The sequence below is a fragment of the Myotis brandtii genome, unplaced genomic scaffold (genome assembly GCF_000412655.1).
Source record: "Myotis brandtii unplaced genomic scaffold, ASM41265v1 scaffold532, whole genome shotgun sequence".
NCBI lineage: Eukaryota > Metazoa > Chordata > Mammalia > Chiroptera > Vespertilionidae > Myotis > Myotis brandtii.
The window spans coordinates 491682-506444 of record NW_005369955.1 but is presented as its reverse complement, the minus strand read 5'-3'; the positions used below and the strand labels follow the sequence as shown (position 1 = coordinate 506444).

General features: G+C 47.9%; 1 protein-coding gene across 10 annotated transcripts in view; it reads right to left on the bottom strand.

The window, feature by feature from the left end:
- PTK2 (protein tyrosine kinase 2) overlaps positions 1-12794 on the bottom strand; it is a 99908-nt gene extending 87114 nt beyond the window's left edge. For 4 of the 10 annotated variants that reach the window (XM_005877802.2, XM_014549034.1, XM_005877803.2 and 1 more), the window contains exon 1: positions 4857-5139. In XM_005877802.2, coding sequence (XP_005877864.1) covers positions 4857-4956 — 100 coding nt within the window. In that variant the 5' untranslated portion in view covers positions 4957-5139. Of the gene's footprint in view, positions 1-4856; positions 5142-12604 lie in introns of those variants that run through there. The other 6 variants (XM_014549035.1, XM_014549033.1, XM_014549031.1 and 3 more) reach the window with 4 other exon arrangements.
- Between the last annotated feature and the right edge of the window lie 1969 nt (positions 12795-14763).

The window sequence follows — 14763 nt, the reverse complement described above, 5'->3', positions numbered from 1 at the left end:
GGTTCTGAGGAATTCTCCACACGACCTCCCAATGCTTCCCAAGCCGAGCTGGTTTCTGCGCTGCCACTTCCCACTGCCTTGGTCTTGATGTACTTTCAAGAATCCTGCTGGTCTTTGCTCTGCTCCTGGCTCCTGGAGATCGTGCCCTGAGATGTGCCTGTTTGTCTCCTCTTAGTTTCCTGCTGCCTGCTGTGTCATCCTTGCTTTCTCTGGTTGTCTCTATTTTGGTCTCATGCTTTGAAGGCAGAGGCTGTCTTTAAACACAGGAACCCTGGGCCTGAAGGAGGCTCGATGACCTAGAGACAGAGCCATCAGCTGGAGCCCCCAAGTGTGAGAACGGCCTGTGCTCTTGACCAGGCTCCTCAGAAAATGATGTTTCCACCTCCTCAGGAACCCTGGGCCTGAAGGAGGCTCGATGACCTAGACACAGAGCCATCAGCTAGAGCCCCCAAGTGTGAGAACGCGGCCTGTGCTCTTGACCAGGCTCCTCAGAAAATGGTGTTTCCACCTCCCGCCATGGTTGGGCACAAGCCTCCTTCCAGGGTTCCGGAAGCCAAGGAGAGAGGGGGTGCCTCATCTTGCTCAATCCCCACGAGGAGTACCAGAATGCATTATCCTGGTGGTTAGTATATGGTTCACCAGACGTTTTCCACAGTAAAGTTTTTAAAACTTGCCCTCGCTGGTATGGCTCAGTGGATAGAGCGTCAGCCTGCGGACTAAAGAGTCCTGGGTTCGATTCCGGTCAAGGGCACATGCCCAAGTTGCGGGCTCGATCCCCAGTGCAGAGCATGCAGGAGGCAGCTGATCAATGATTCTCTCTCATCATTGATGTTTCTATCTCTCGCTACCTCTCCCTTCCTCTCTAAAATCAATAAAAAAAATATTTTTTAAAAAAACAGGGAAAAAAACTGTATATGTAGGCAAAGCACAATGGGGAATATAATTTATTACAATAGCATGTCAATTGTTATGGCTTTGAAGATTTTCACTGGTGAGGTGCAATCCTCAGAATATCCAGACTAAATCATCTCTGCCTTGAGCCATTTATTCACTTTCTATGGGCAAGACACCCTAGGATCACAAGACAGCTAAAACTTCAGCTCAATCGCAGAATAAACATTTAAAAGAATGAGCCCAACACGACCTCAGAGACTCGAACTGAACAGGCTGGAAATGCCACGACAGCGGTACAGCTCAGAGGTCTCAGCAGTGCCATCTGAGCAACATCTGATTAAAGAGGGGAACACATCGCTTCATAACGTTAAGAACTGTGCCTGGCCCCCCACTCACCACTAGGAGACTCTGGTTACGAAGGTTCCTTATCTGTAAGTGCAAGTAGAAAACCTCCCCTGTGAGCTGAGAGTAGTGGTCAACAGATGATGAGTCGCTGAAGAAGGGTGACCTGAATTCTCCAGGCCGAGGAAAGGGCACACTACGCAGGACTGCTCTCCCAACGGAAACCCTCAGGCCACCCCCTCATCAGTGCTTCAGAAGCCCAGCCCAGCCCAAAACAGCAGCTTTCCGGTGACACTCACAGGCCACGATTCTCACTATGACTGCCTCTGGTATGTTTGAAATGTGTTATTAAATCCAAAACCGAGTCCAGCACACATGGTCCTTTAAAATTTCCTCTTAAACCTTGCCCTATAAAAAAATATGGATTTTTCAAAACTGAAAACATGCCACTAATATACCATCCCATCATGAACTTATATAGAAGATGAAATGCAAAGAATATTCAACAGTCTGGGATTATCTTCTCAATGAGTCTACTTTTAAAAACAGTAAGATTTTTACAGTAAAAAAATTAATAGATGATATTCTAGCAGTACTTTGTCTCTTAAAAAAACTTAACCAAGCAGACCTCGGGAGGGACACAGGCTGCCGTCAACCTGGTGAGCAGGCCCAGCTCTCTCCCGGGTGTTTCCATACGCAGTCACGTCTTTCACCATGTCTGCTGGCCAATGCAAATGTAAGGAAGAGGAACGTTTACATCCCCCAAACTCATTATCATTTTAAACAAAAGTATGTGTGAAAGTCTCAAGTCAAAATCCACATGAAATGTGTAGGCCCTCACAATCGCCTGGACAGTCTGAAAAGGAAGTGGCAGGGAGCGGGGACCCTGCCCTGGGAAGCGACCGCTCTAGTCGCCCCACACCCGGGCCTCGTGCAGCGGCGCACCCGGAAACAGCAGAAGCCAGGGGGCATGAGCAGAGCTCGGGTTCGCAGCGTTTGCACCCTAAACACCAACCACCGGGGACCCTCCTCACTCTTCCCAGGCTGGAGAGCACCCCGCACTTCTTCCCAGACCAGAGCTGCCCTTTCTTCACCAAAATCCCTCCTCCTCCAGCCCGTCAGCCCCCTTCCTCAACTTCCTTCAAGCCTCCGCTTTCCTCACCTCATAATTCAAGGAATCTACCTTCTTTTTTATTGTCAGTTTTCACCTGTCTTTTTTTCTAGCACCTCTGTAATCCTTCCCAGTGTTTCAAAACATGAAACAAACAATGCAGATACTGATACCATCAAAGGGCTTTCTGCGTTCAGTCCTGGCCCAGCCTGTGGACGTGACATTTTCTTCCATACTTCGAATTAAACTCTTTAAGCTAGGACACTGTGATGTGGCTGAACTCCTTAGAACAAAGTCCTTTTAAACATGTGAAAATCTGATCTCCCGAGGGCAGGACCTAAGAGGGCTCCCTCCCACCACACTCACAGCACAGCAAACTGTATGGCCGAGGAGACCCCAGAGGGCTCCCAGGATGCCTTAGTTTCAGTTCAGAGTACAATATAGGTCTGCTCCACTATTTTTAGCCTGATCTAGTAAGTATTTTATGCGTCCTTCTAAATTGGGACACTGCTGTTTTTTGAGGTTAATGTGACTGATAAAATCAAAGTGAGGTTTGGATGTCTAACTGCAAACAGATTTGTATATTCTTTAGATCTGTATTTATCTAAAAGCAGTAGCTTCTATACTTGACAACACCAGTGCAGCCAGTTCCTATGCCCCAGCCCATCTTTGCCTTTATCACAGAACAACAACTGACCAGCATGAGGCCGAGCTCCCCTGCCTTCCTGTCCTGGTGAGTACACAGCCCGGCGGGGAGAAGGTGCACCGATGCCTGCACAGCTCACTGGAGCAGGACCATGCTCAGCCCCCAGAAGGGGGCAGGGGACAAGCTCCTTCGTCCTGAAGGACCCAAAAGCAGAATCATTCCGCCCAACACCTACCTGTTCTAGCCCCACAGAGACTGACTCTGACCCAAAGCTGTCCCTCTTCCCATCCTCTACACACGTAAGCTCCATCTCTTGCCCAACCCCAACCTATTAAGATGGTATTTCAGTTTAAAATGCCTCTATTCATTTGCTCTGTCAGTTAGCAAAAATAATTTTAAAAAATAGATTGCTTCAATTCAACTGCTTTAGGATGAGCAAAAACACTGCAATCTCTCTTCAAAGTTCCTATTTCTAAAGTCACTTTGAATTTTTAAAAACCTAGTAGCTGACCATTTCATACCCCATTGCTATACTGGATCCGTAGGTCTGAGATCCAGCCCAGACTTGGTGAGTGAGGTGCCAGCCTTACTCTGAAGGGTCAGTACCAACAGGCGCTACCACACAATGGAGGTGGCTCCATGCAAACGCGCCCCAGCAGGTCTAGGAAAAGACCAAAATGTTCCACAAGCACAGAACTCTGCCTCTGAACACTCATTACTGGTCATGCTCAATAGGCAGTCCTGAGGTTCCCAAACCCAATTTTCAAAGGTTCCCAAACTCAAAGCCCTTTAACATTCAAGAGCTTGAATTAACTCGGCAAAATCTTTACTCTGAATACCTAATTATTTAACAAAGTGACAGGTGCTTTGTTCAGATAGCACCATACTCTAACAGTCCTAGTGTCATATGTGTTAGATGCCTAAAAGCCTAGAAAAGAACTCATAGAACATTAAAGGCCCCTCAGAAAGGAGAGCAATTTAACAATGCCGCTGTGGCCTGGTGCTGCGCCATCTCCCGGTGGCACCTCTCTAATCCCACCGCTCTTCACCAGCACAGGAGCCTCCTGTAACAATACTTCCTAAGTGCAGTCCCATAATATTGAAATAGTATATTGTAAGATAAGAATACTTTCATTAACTTCTTCCCTGAGGACTTGTCTCCAGGCTGAATATTCACTCCTACTTTGAGCAAAGCAGCTAAAGGTTTTGGTCTTATTTCTGTATGGATTTTATGGCATTTTTAACTTCTAAGCATGCTCCCCAAATATTGCCCTAAATATTATAATAAACATGCTACATTTTCTATTTACATTTTTATATAAATAAAGCCCCTGACAACTGTAGAATGGAAAGCCGTCTATTCAGTGTTGCTGACCCTAATGACCAGCCCACCTGACAGTACTATGGATTGTCAACTTAAATAAATATACCGTCTTTACGGGAGTGAAGGTAACCAACTTTTAAAACAAGAAAATCTATGCTACTCTTCTTTTTCTATAGTCTTATTTAAGTTAAAATTAGTCTCATTATTCTTTTAAAATTTCCACATCATAGAACAGATATGAATGTCTTGATTAAAATAAAAAATAAAACATACAACTTCAAGAGACAACGGACAGAGCATATAAAAAAGATAGTTTACACACTTAAAATGCATTTCCACAAAAATCCTTTTACTATTTGAAAAGCTATCTAATTGGTTCCCTGCAGTAGCTGCAAACCCATGCCACATCACTGTTCATTTCCCCTTCAATTTAACTGTAAATCTATTTGAAATAAATTCTACAAAACTCTTTACCGTTTTACTGCAAAGTGTGAATGTAAATAAAATGTAAACCAAACCAATTTTTAGGTTATTTATACCTTTAGCCCAACACACTGGGAATGGGCTACAGCCGCTCTTCTCCATACAGCCGGACCCTGCTGGTTTCAGGGCCTGTCGGCCCGCCAGTTCCAGCAACATCAACTCAGTGCTACAAAGACCAAGCCCGGAGTCCGCACACAAAGTCCCAGGTCTGCGCTCCCACAGCGTGTGCTTCCATCCGCGAGACCAAGCTTCCCTGGCTCCGTCTCTGTCTCTCAGAGCTCGAGGCACACCCGGGAGGTGCTGCTCCTGTGCAGCCCGCAGCCGCTGAAGAATGCCTCTGCTACAGTCTCCTCCCGCTTCCGCAATCTGAAACAGACCATCCTGGCCAGATTAGGCCACCGAACAGAAAGAAACCAGCCAGTCACCAGTAACGTGACCCACAGGCCTGTGTTCCTAGATTCATTCAGGGCAGGAGGGAGGGGAGGAGGGGAGGAGGGGAGGAGGAAGAAGGGAGGAGGGAGGCCAGCAGCCAGCCCCTTATTAATATGCTAATCTCAGCCTTCCTCAGCTCGTCCAGCAGCCTGTGGACACAAGGGCCAGGCAGGAGCCCAGCACTGAGTGAGCTGCGGATCAAGCCCCACAGAGCCCATGTCTGCACGGGCCACCTCAGACCACTGCTGCTTTCAAAGTCATGCCTTGGGCATTTTCCAGTCTAATTCTGACCTTACAGTTAAAATAATTACCTTGATAAAATAAGAATCATTTTGAAAACAAAACTCTTATTGTCATTAAAAAACAAGCTGTAAAATAAATATATGTCCATAGGAGCCCAAATCTTTTTAAGGTAAAATATGTTTCCAAATTGATACTTTCATAGTAAGTTTGTAAATGTATAAAACTATCTAGAAAACATACAGAAACAGAAATTTGAGAGTGCCAACTTGTTTTAGAATTAGCTTTGAGGAATCTCAAGGGATCCAAATGCTTGATCGCTTTTCTTAGCTTCAAAATGTAAGAAACTCACATTGGAGAAGCAGGACGGAAAACAAGCTGACTAGCAACATCTTTAAGATGCAACACTGCAAACTCATGCATCCAAGCTGAGAGAGAGTCAAGGCCATCTCAGAATGCAGCGATCTGAGCACCCCACGCAGCAGCAGGGTCAGAGTAGCCAGGCTCCTGGAGCCCTTGCCGGCTGAGCGTAGGTTTCCAAATATCCGCGTCATTGTGTTAGTAGCCAATCCCACGAACTAACAAAAAAATCAAGTGCTTTACTTAACTGTGAACGTGACTGAGGCTTTATGCGTTCACTAACTTGTGAAAAGGAGCTGAGCAAAGGCTGAGAACAAGAGGCCTATCTGTGTCCAGTGAGGCCCGGGCAGCCTGTCTCATTTCTAACACGCTGCTCTTGATGACGGCTTTGTCTCCAGGCTTCACAGTCAGGCTCCTAACAGCAGCGAGGCTCAAGTGACCTTGTATGTGCCCCAGTGAAAACACATCAGTCACCAGGTAAACTCTGACCCCAGGTAACACTGGGAAAAGGGGCTCCAGAAAAACACAGGCAAGCAAGCTAGAAAAAGAAGAGAAGAGACAGCAGACAGATCAATGCACATCCATGAAACTGCACCCAGCTTCCACCACTTCCGAGGAGAGCAGGACAGCAGGCGACTGCCGCCCTGGGAGTAGCAAGTCTGATGTCTGATCAGACCCCTGAGGACATGGGGGGGGCGGGGGTGCACCTGAACCATGAAGTAAGAGACTGCACTAACCACCCTCGCAGACTCTAAGTCTCTCTTAGAGCTAGGACTACTCTCCAAAAGAGAAAACTAAAACTACCTCTACTAGTCCTGGGCGTTCTACTCACTAGATGCTGATGACATCTCATTTTCACATCTTCTCAGCCAAAGCAGGGCTAGCACATCTGTGAAGACAGGGTCACACAACCAGGAAGAGGTCACTGAGCCCACCCGTTACCCAGGAAGACAGGGGTTTCACACACACACACACACACACACGCGCGTGCGCGCGCCTAGCCAAAGCAGGGCTAGCACATCTGTGAAGACAGGGTCACACAACCAGGAAGAGGTCACTGAGCCCACCCGTTACCCAGGAAGACAGGGGTTTCACACACACACACACACACACACGCGCGTGCGCGCGCCTCCAGAGGGACATGAGCTAAGCACCACCTGTGCAGAGAGGGGCTGGCGCAAGCAAGCGAGCGAGCGGTGGCGGAGGCTGGGGCGAAGGCAGGGCAGTGGAGGGGGTCAGGGGCAGACGAGGAGCTTTATAGGATGTAGCAAGTGAGCGTGGTGAGTGAGGAAGAGACGAAGCCAGGTCTCTGACGGCTTTCTCCCACCCGTCAAGCTTTGGGGATATCCACATATCCCTCCAATGTGCATGGTCCTGAGTGCCTAGAGAGGCCGCAGATAAGGAATCACAAACCCCTCCAGGCCAGGAAGCAGACCCCACGGAAGCAGCAGCTATGCAAACGTTAAGAACCAATCAAGTCACTAAGAAAAAAGAGCAGACGGTGAGGGTGAGTGAGAGAGAGAGAGAGAGAGAGAGAGAGATGGGAGGGGGGGAAGAGGGGACAGGAAGCAGGTGCCACCACCACAGTAGAGCGGCTCACCTGTGCCAGTGCTTTTATATGTAAGACCATCCCCATCACTGAGAAGAGGAAACTGAGGTGCAGAAAGGTCGAGCAACTTGCCCAAAGAGCTAAACAATGCCCAGGGCACCAGGCAGCTTGGTGATGTATCATCACTCATATGTTCTTCTTGCTAAATATTAAGAACTTATGCTTTTAAATTCCCCAGCCAGTGACATCTTGAAAAGAACTGGAATAGCCTACAGTTAATGGCAACATAAGCAAAAAAAGTAAGCAGTCCTTCATGCTTTCTGACTTATGAATTCTATACACTAATTTATAAAGGTCATCATTCATTAAAAGTTCTATAATTTTTTTTTTTTAAATCCTCACTCGAGGGTATTTTTCCATTGATTTTTAGAGAGAGTGTGAGGGGAAGAGAAACATCAATGTGAGAGAGACACATCGACTGACTGCCTCCTGCACGCGCCCGGACCAGGGTCTGGACCAGGAAGAATCCTGCAACTGAGGTAAGTGCCCTTGGCTGGAATCGAACCCGGGACCCTTCAGTCCACAGGTTGACGCTCTATCCACTGAGCCTAACCAGCTAGGACAAAATTCTATAATTTTAAAAACAAACTCTTTATAGTTTCAGTATAGTTAAAAGCAACTCTGCTAAGTCCTACTTAACAGGTCTTAATTAAAAGACTTTTCTTTACAAGATACTCAGACGCAAACCTTAGTCATCCTGACGTCTCTGTCTCCTGGCGCAAAGCATCCATCAGCAGAACCCTTGAACAGCATGAGGTTAGGGCTACCAACCCTGCAGAGTCAAAAATCCACACATACTCCTGGCCAGTCCGCCCAATGGTTAGAACATCGGCCTGTGCACCAAAGGGTCATGGGTTTGATTCCCGGTCAAGGGCACATACCTGGGTGGCAGGTTCAATCCCCAGCCTTAGTCAGGGTGTATGCAGGAGGCATTCAGTTGATGTCTCTCTCACAAAGATGTTTCTCTCTCTATCTCCCTCCCTTCCACTTTCTCTAAAAAAAGAAAATCCACACATAACTTGGACTGCCCCAAAACTCAAGTGCAGCCCTCCTTCGGTTTCCACAGGATTCGTTCCAGACCCCTGAGGCCTGGCCCCAGGATCCAGCATGAGGATCACTGAGTGAATACTGACTCTCCGGAACCCGTCTGTCCACGCTTGAAAGGAGGACGATGACAACAGCTATCACTACTGAGCAGCAACTAGAGTCAGTCACAAAGTCGTCTAACAGCCGCACTGATAACAATGCAAACACAAGGACAAGGACGATATCATGACGACACCCAGCTCATGTTGACTGCATGCCAAGCCCTGTTCTAAGTATTTTCAAAATATTGACTCATTTAGTTATTAACAGCCAATCCCACAAGGTAGATTCTATTACCCTGATTCACAGATGAAGAAACTGAAGCAGAGAGCTAAGCAACTTGTTCAAGGTCACAGAGCTTCTAAGTAGCAAAGCTGGGTGGGCTCCCCCTCGGGCAGCCAGCTCCACAGTCTGTGTTCCTCACCTATTTTCTCAATGAGCACTCCCAACAGCCAATGAGGTCCATGGTGCTGTAATCCATGTGGCATGGGAAGGGAATGAGGAACAGAGTAATGAAGGGCACACCCAATACACAGCTAACTGGTCAGTGGCAGAGCTAGACAGGCTCCAGCACTCGGACCCCAGCCAGACCAGACCACACTCTTAGCCCACCACCTACAGTGTCGCCGACCTCGCTTGCTGCCAGGTCTCCAGAGCGCGTCAGGAAGAAGGCCCTGCTGGGCCTATGGAGCGACTGAACCAGGGAGGACCACAGGGACAGAGAAAGAGGAGAGACGCGCCACAGAAAGGGCATGAGACAGGCGAGCTGCTCTCAGAGGCCTACGCAACACCCATGTTCACCAAACCCTGCACTCGGGGGACGTCCCCTGGTGACGGCATTCCTGCCCCAGCACAAACTCAGACAAAGCCAGTGCAGTACCTGCTGGACACGTAGCTGGTGGCAGAGAAGTGCATCAAAACACCCAGGAAATAAGCACAGCCACGGAGGGGAGCCACGCTGCGGTGTGTGACCCGGAAGGGAAAATACAACACCCAACAGGCAGGAAATTCTGAGCGTGGGAACCAGAGCGGAGGCTTTCACTGGGCGCTGCAGGCATGTTTAATCGGGCAGCACCTGGCTATTTAGTCAGGGGCACTGACCTCTTTTCCCGTAGATTGTCCAATTTAAAAAGACAACAGTCAACATAACAATAGCCGTCCCGGTGAATGAATCAAAATTATACTTTGTTTTTGTCAGATCGGCAAAAAATGAGATATATGTTTTGTGTGCTCCAGAATGTCAGTAATTAGAGTATGTGTGCCATGAGATGAAAAAGGTTGACAATCACTGGACCAGAGCACTTCTACAGACGCTAATTAATGGCTATCTCTAATTGTTTCGCCATCCAGGAGATCAAAGCTAAATTCCAGGCTTAGAAACTATTGGGAGGCTACTTGTCATCAAGTTTAAGAGAAAAAAAAACAGCCCCTGCCGTAACGGGTTTGGCTCAGTGGATAGAGCGTCGGCCTGCGGACTGAAAGGTCCCGGGTTCGATTCCAGTCAAGGGCATGTACCTTGGTTGCGGGCACATCTCCAGTAGGGAGTGTGCAGGAGGCAGCTAATCGATGTTTCTCTCTCATCGATGTTTCTAACTCTCTATCTCTCTCCCTTCCTCTCTGTAAAAAATCAATAAAATATATTTAAAAAAACAAAAACAAAAAACAGCCCCTGAAAGCTGTCAGATGCCACTTTGGGTTTTCAAATATCCTGAGAGGGGCATGATGACACAGTGCATGCCAAGAAACGCGCAAACATTTCAACCTAACTACGTATGTCATAAAACAGAGGGGTTTTTGTTTTTGATCAAAATAACACAAACATCCAAAGAGAGTCAACTAGTTATTTACTTTAATGTTGACACTGCTCAAATAAAACTTTATTTTATTGAACATGCATGTACACACCTAACTAACTTGAGCATTTCATCAATTTTCTTTTTCCCCCTATAAATCCAGTGTATCCCTGGTGTGAGCACTCACCTTAGTTAGCAAACCGCAGCAGTATCAGAGGACTGCGCCTCTCTGTTAGACATGGAAGCAGAGAGGCCCCGGGGCTGTGGCCTCCAGGCTGCCTGTGAGAAATCGGGCTGTGGCCGGCCAGCTCCCGCAGGAAGGCATGTTAGTGTCAGGAGGGCCCCTGGTGGTGAACGTGAGTCCCTTCTACCACCTACATTTCTCAGCCATGAAGAGGGAAAAATCAACACTACATTTTAAACTATCCCTTGTGGGGGCTTAAAAGACCAAACTGTTTCTACAATCTGACTCCGTACTCTTTTCCTGAAACAGCAGCAGCATCTGGTGCGGATCCATTCCTTGGTCCAGTGAGAGGAGGAGACATAAGTAACTTCTCTCTCCGAACACAGCTACACAGTGGCCGGTTTTCTTTGTCAACTGCCCTCCCCTACACTTTTGGTTTTGTCATATTGGTATCGACAGATACTATTCCAACTTAGCAAGAAATTTATGCAGTCACTTTTCTAATTCTACTCAACATTTTTATGTTAAAACCAACCTCATACTTATTCAGATGATCACTATTTAAAAAACAAAACAAAAAATAACTAGTGTTGGCAAGGATGTGGAGAAATTGTTCGGATCTACTAAGAAAAGAGAACTTATTTTGTGGTAAGCATTAAACAGTTCTTTGTTCAGCATTTAATGAAAACTAACTGTGGCTTAAGCAGAAAAGATGCAGAGATGAAATACAATCTTTGCCCTCAAAGACTCTCAGAAACAGACTTACCCCCAAATACACAAAACACACTGTTGAACAAAGAAACACATTCTATGGACTAGGAGGGGGAGTTCCACAAGGGAAGCAAATAGCTGAGCTGTGACCTTCTCTCCCCGGCAACACAATCACACCTCGCCCAGCACATACACAGAGCAGGCTCCTCCCGCAGCCAGGACCGAACAGGAACTGGAAAAGCAGGAGTCACACTTCCAGGCCTTGCTAGGAAACTGAAACCGCATGACATAATTTCCTTTCCCTCATACCTAGTCTCTGTAGAAATAGAAGTAGGTCTGGGGGAGAAAGAAGAACAAAGGAGGAAAGTGAACTGACCCTCAAAAGGAAATGAAAAAACAATCCAGGGCCCTGCCCCTCGGACATCTAAGACAAAGACACTGCCAAAGCCAAGTTCAACATAAATTATAAATCACTATGAATTCTGGGCCCAGGAAGTCCAAGTTCATGAGGCTTTTTCCATACCAACATATTGGTAAACACCCCCAGCGAGATTTACGAATCTTCTATCAACTGTCTGTCCTCAATGTACCACTAACCTACGGGGAAGAGCAGTGTGATTCAGACAGACTAGGGCAGAATCTCGCTCTACAACTGGTCACCTGTGAGCAAAAGACAAGTTCCAAATTCACAAACTGCAAAAGAGCCCCTCTCTCTGGGGCTGTTTCCTCTGGTCAGAATGGGAACGAGCCCGCGGAATCACCGTCGCTACCGGGTGTGAGTGCTGAGCGCACTGCACGCGCCTCACAGCGTCTTCCCCACCGGCAGGAGGTCCCAGAGCTACACGCTCTGCCCGAGGAGAAAGCTGGGCTTGGGTGTCAGGGAAGAGCTCCTAAGCGAAGCCACGCCTGCACCCCAGGCCCACGAGAATGGCTATTAGTAGAGAGCACACACGCTGAAGCCACACGGAGTGTGCATCCGAGCTGGGCGTCTGCTAGCTTAGTGACCTTGAACACTCTGTACTTTGGTTACGCAAGTGTGAAGCGGGAAAAGTGACCCTACTCCCAGGGTTACTGTGAGGACGCAGGCAGTAGTGGTGATGAGAATGTTCCTTGTGCACCAGGCACTATTCTAGAGCATGTGCTGTTACTGTTACTAGTAGCATTGTTACCATTATGGTAAGGCTGCCCACCTGAGACACACACGTGTGACGTATGTACACACGGAAGGCACTACACAGCTCACCTTGCACTTCTTCCCTCACCTGCTCTGCAAAAACCAATGCCTTTGGTTTGTTTCTACTGTGAGTCAAAGTCACCCAGGGCAGGTGAAAGGGAAATCAAATAAAACAAAAACCCAAGGCACAAGCGTAGCAAGAGAACGCTACTCACGGTCAGAAGGCCCCGCAGCTCTGGAAGGCGTCAGTGACAGTGCGGGCAACACCCCTAGCTTCTCTTCCCTCCTTCCATAGCCGCGAAGAGAACCTGCCAAGAGAGACGGCACATGAGAGACCACTTTACGGCACTGGGTTCTCAGAGGCCGGCTGTGGCCACCACCTCAGTCAGCTTCACTACAACCTGCTCTCTGTGGAATGAGGGGTAAAAAATCTGACGTCAAGTTCCTGTCTTCAAACCTACATCCTAGCTAAGAAAATACATGTGAAGGAACTGAAAACTACTGAAACATATGATCATCACAAATTAATATGGCAACAGAATATACACATCTATTTCACCCCCTCCCACTAAAATTATACTAAAGTGGTATTTTTAAAAATTATTTTAAAACAGCACAGGGAGAACTGAAAGGAAAGAAAGGAACAAAATTTTAGAAATTATAAGAAAAGCTTAGTTCTAATTCTAACATGGAAGAGAGAAACCAAAACAAATAGAAAAAAAGCAGGAGAAAAAACTTGGAGGGAACAAATTATACAAAGACTGGAAGCATATAAATGACTCTACAGGCCAAGAAAGCCAGGCCCTAAGCCAGAGTGGAAACACGGAGAAGCTGCAGTGGCCCAGCGGTGCCCCAGGAGGCTCCCCTGGCAGCACCCTGCAGGCAGAGCTGAGGGTAGAGGCCGTTGAGCTGCAGCTAGGACTCAACACCATGCCTCCATGTGACCCTCCTCCCTCGGACAGAAGGCTGGAGGGTCATTCCCTGGAAAAAGCAGTGTCTTTGGACTGAGTCACCCAGCCCAGCTATACAAAACGGAGGTGGATCTAATCACGGTCCACACTGAACAGTGAACTCCCAGGTCCCCCCACCCATGTCAGAGGGGAGCGGGAAGGAGATGGGAAAGAGGTGGGAGGGAGAGAAAGGAAGAAAGGAAGTGGAAAGAGAAACTAGACAAACTATCAATCACGGTGTCAATCACGCATTTTGTCTCTAACACTTTACCTCCAAGCATCCTATCTCAAAAAGCCCCTGGAGAAAGTCTCCACCAACGTGTGAGGAGCATAAGCAAATATGAGGAAGACCTGGGTAAAGAACACATGAGCTCCAACGGAGAAGAGCTAAGGGCAGGAATCCCCAGGGCCAGGGGGAGGGCGGCTGGAACGGCAGCTGCGCACCAGGAGCGGGACTGAGGCCCAGCTGGGGCAGGCGGTCGAGCAGGGTGTGGAGGCTGTCTTCCCTTGCCCAACGGCCCCGCGCCACCTCTTTACGGGGATCCACCGCCGGGTGATGTACCTACCAACACAAGAAGTCGGCCAAGAAATACAGGGATGAGGTAACATAAACACACACCCAGCTCTGGAGAAAAGCCCAGGATGAGAGCACAGGAATATCCGGACAACAGAGGGCACGGCCGAGGAGCACCCAGCGCGGCAAAGGAGAACAGAGACCTCTAGGAATGGTCTCCCAGACAGGAAGTGTGCAGACCTGAATCTGTGTGACTGACTTCATGGGAAACTGGCCAATAGGCTATCGGAGAGTATGGGAAAATAAGCAATAGGTATGAAAGAACTCAGAAATGGGGAACTGAGCTGTCATAGAAGGTGACTCTCCAACCCCCTGCCCTGTGACAGCTCTACCCCGGGCCTCACCCGACCGCCTGTGATCAGTGGCTGATTTCTCTCTCCCTCGCTGACTGAGAGACCTGGTGGAGAGGGCCCGTCTCACCTGGCCGTCACTTTCAGAGCCTGGCAGAATGCCTGCTACAAGACGACACACAACAGCCAAGGTTTCCTGCTACTTATTCGTGTACTGAGCGCCCACTGCTGCTCCTGCACCTGTCGCCGGAGGGCTCGCCGTAACAGCACGATTTAAGTATTGCTCCACCACTCACTGCTCACACATTTCTAACTCCACAGAAGGAACTACACTCATTTTGTGTGTTAGCATGCCCTACCCTTAACACTGACACTTGTCCATCTCTTGTAGCCACATGACTATTAAGATATGCCTAATAATATAAATGTTAGCTTTGTCGAATGTAAAATACTATGTTGAAAATATTTCATGCTAACTAGAGTCCCAAATACCTGGCTGGCCTCCATGTACCAAAACGTGTCTTGTTTTGACTTTGGAGGGTGGGGGAGAGCAGGGGAAA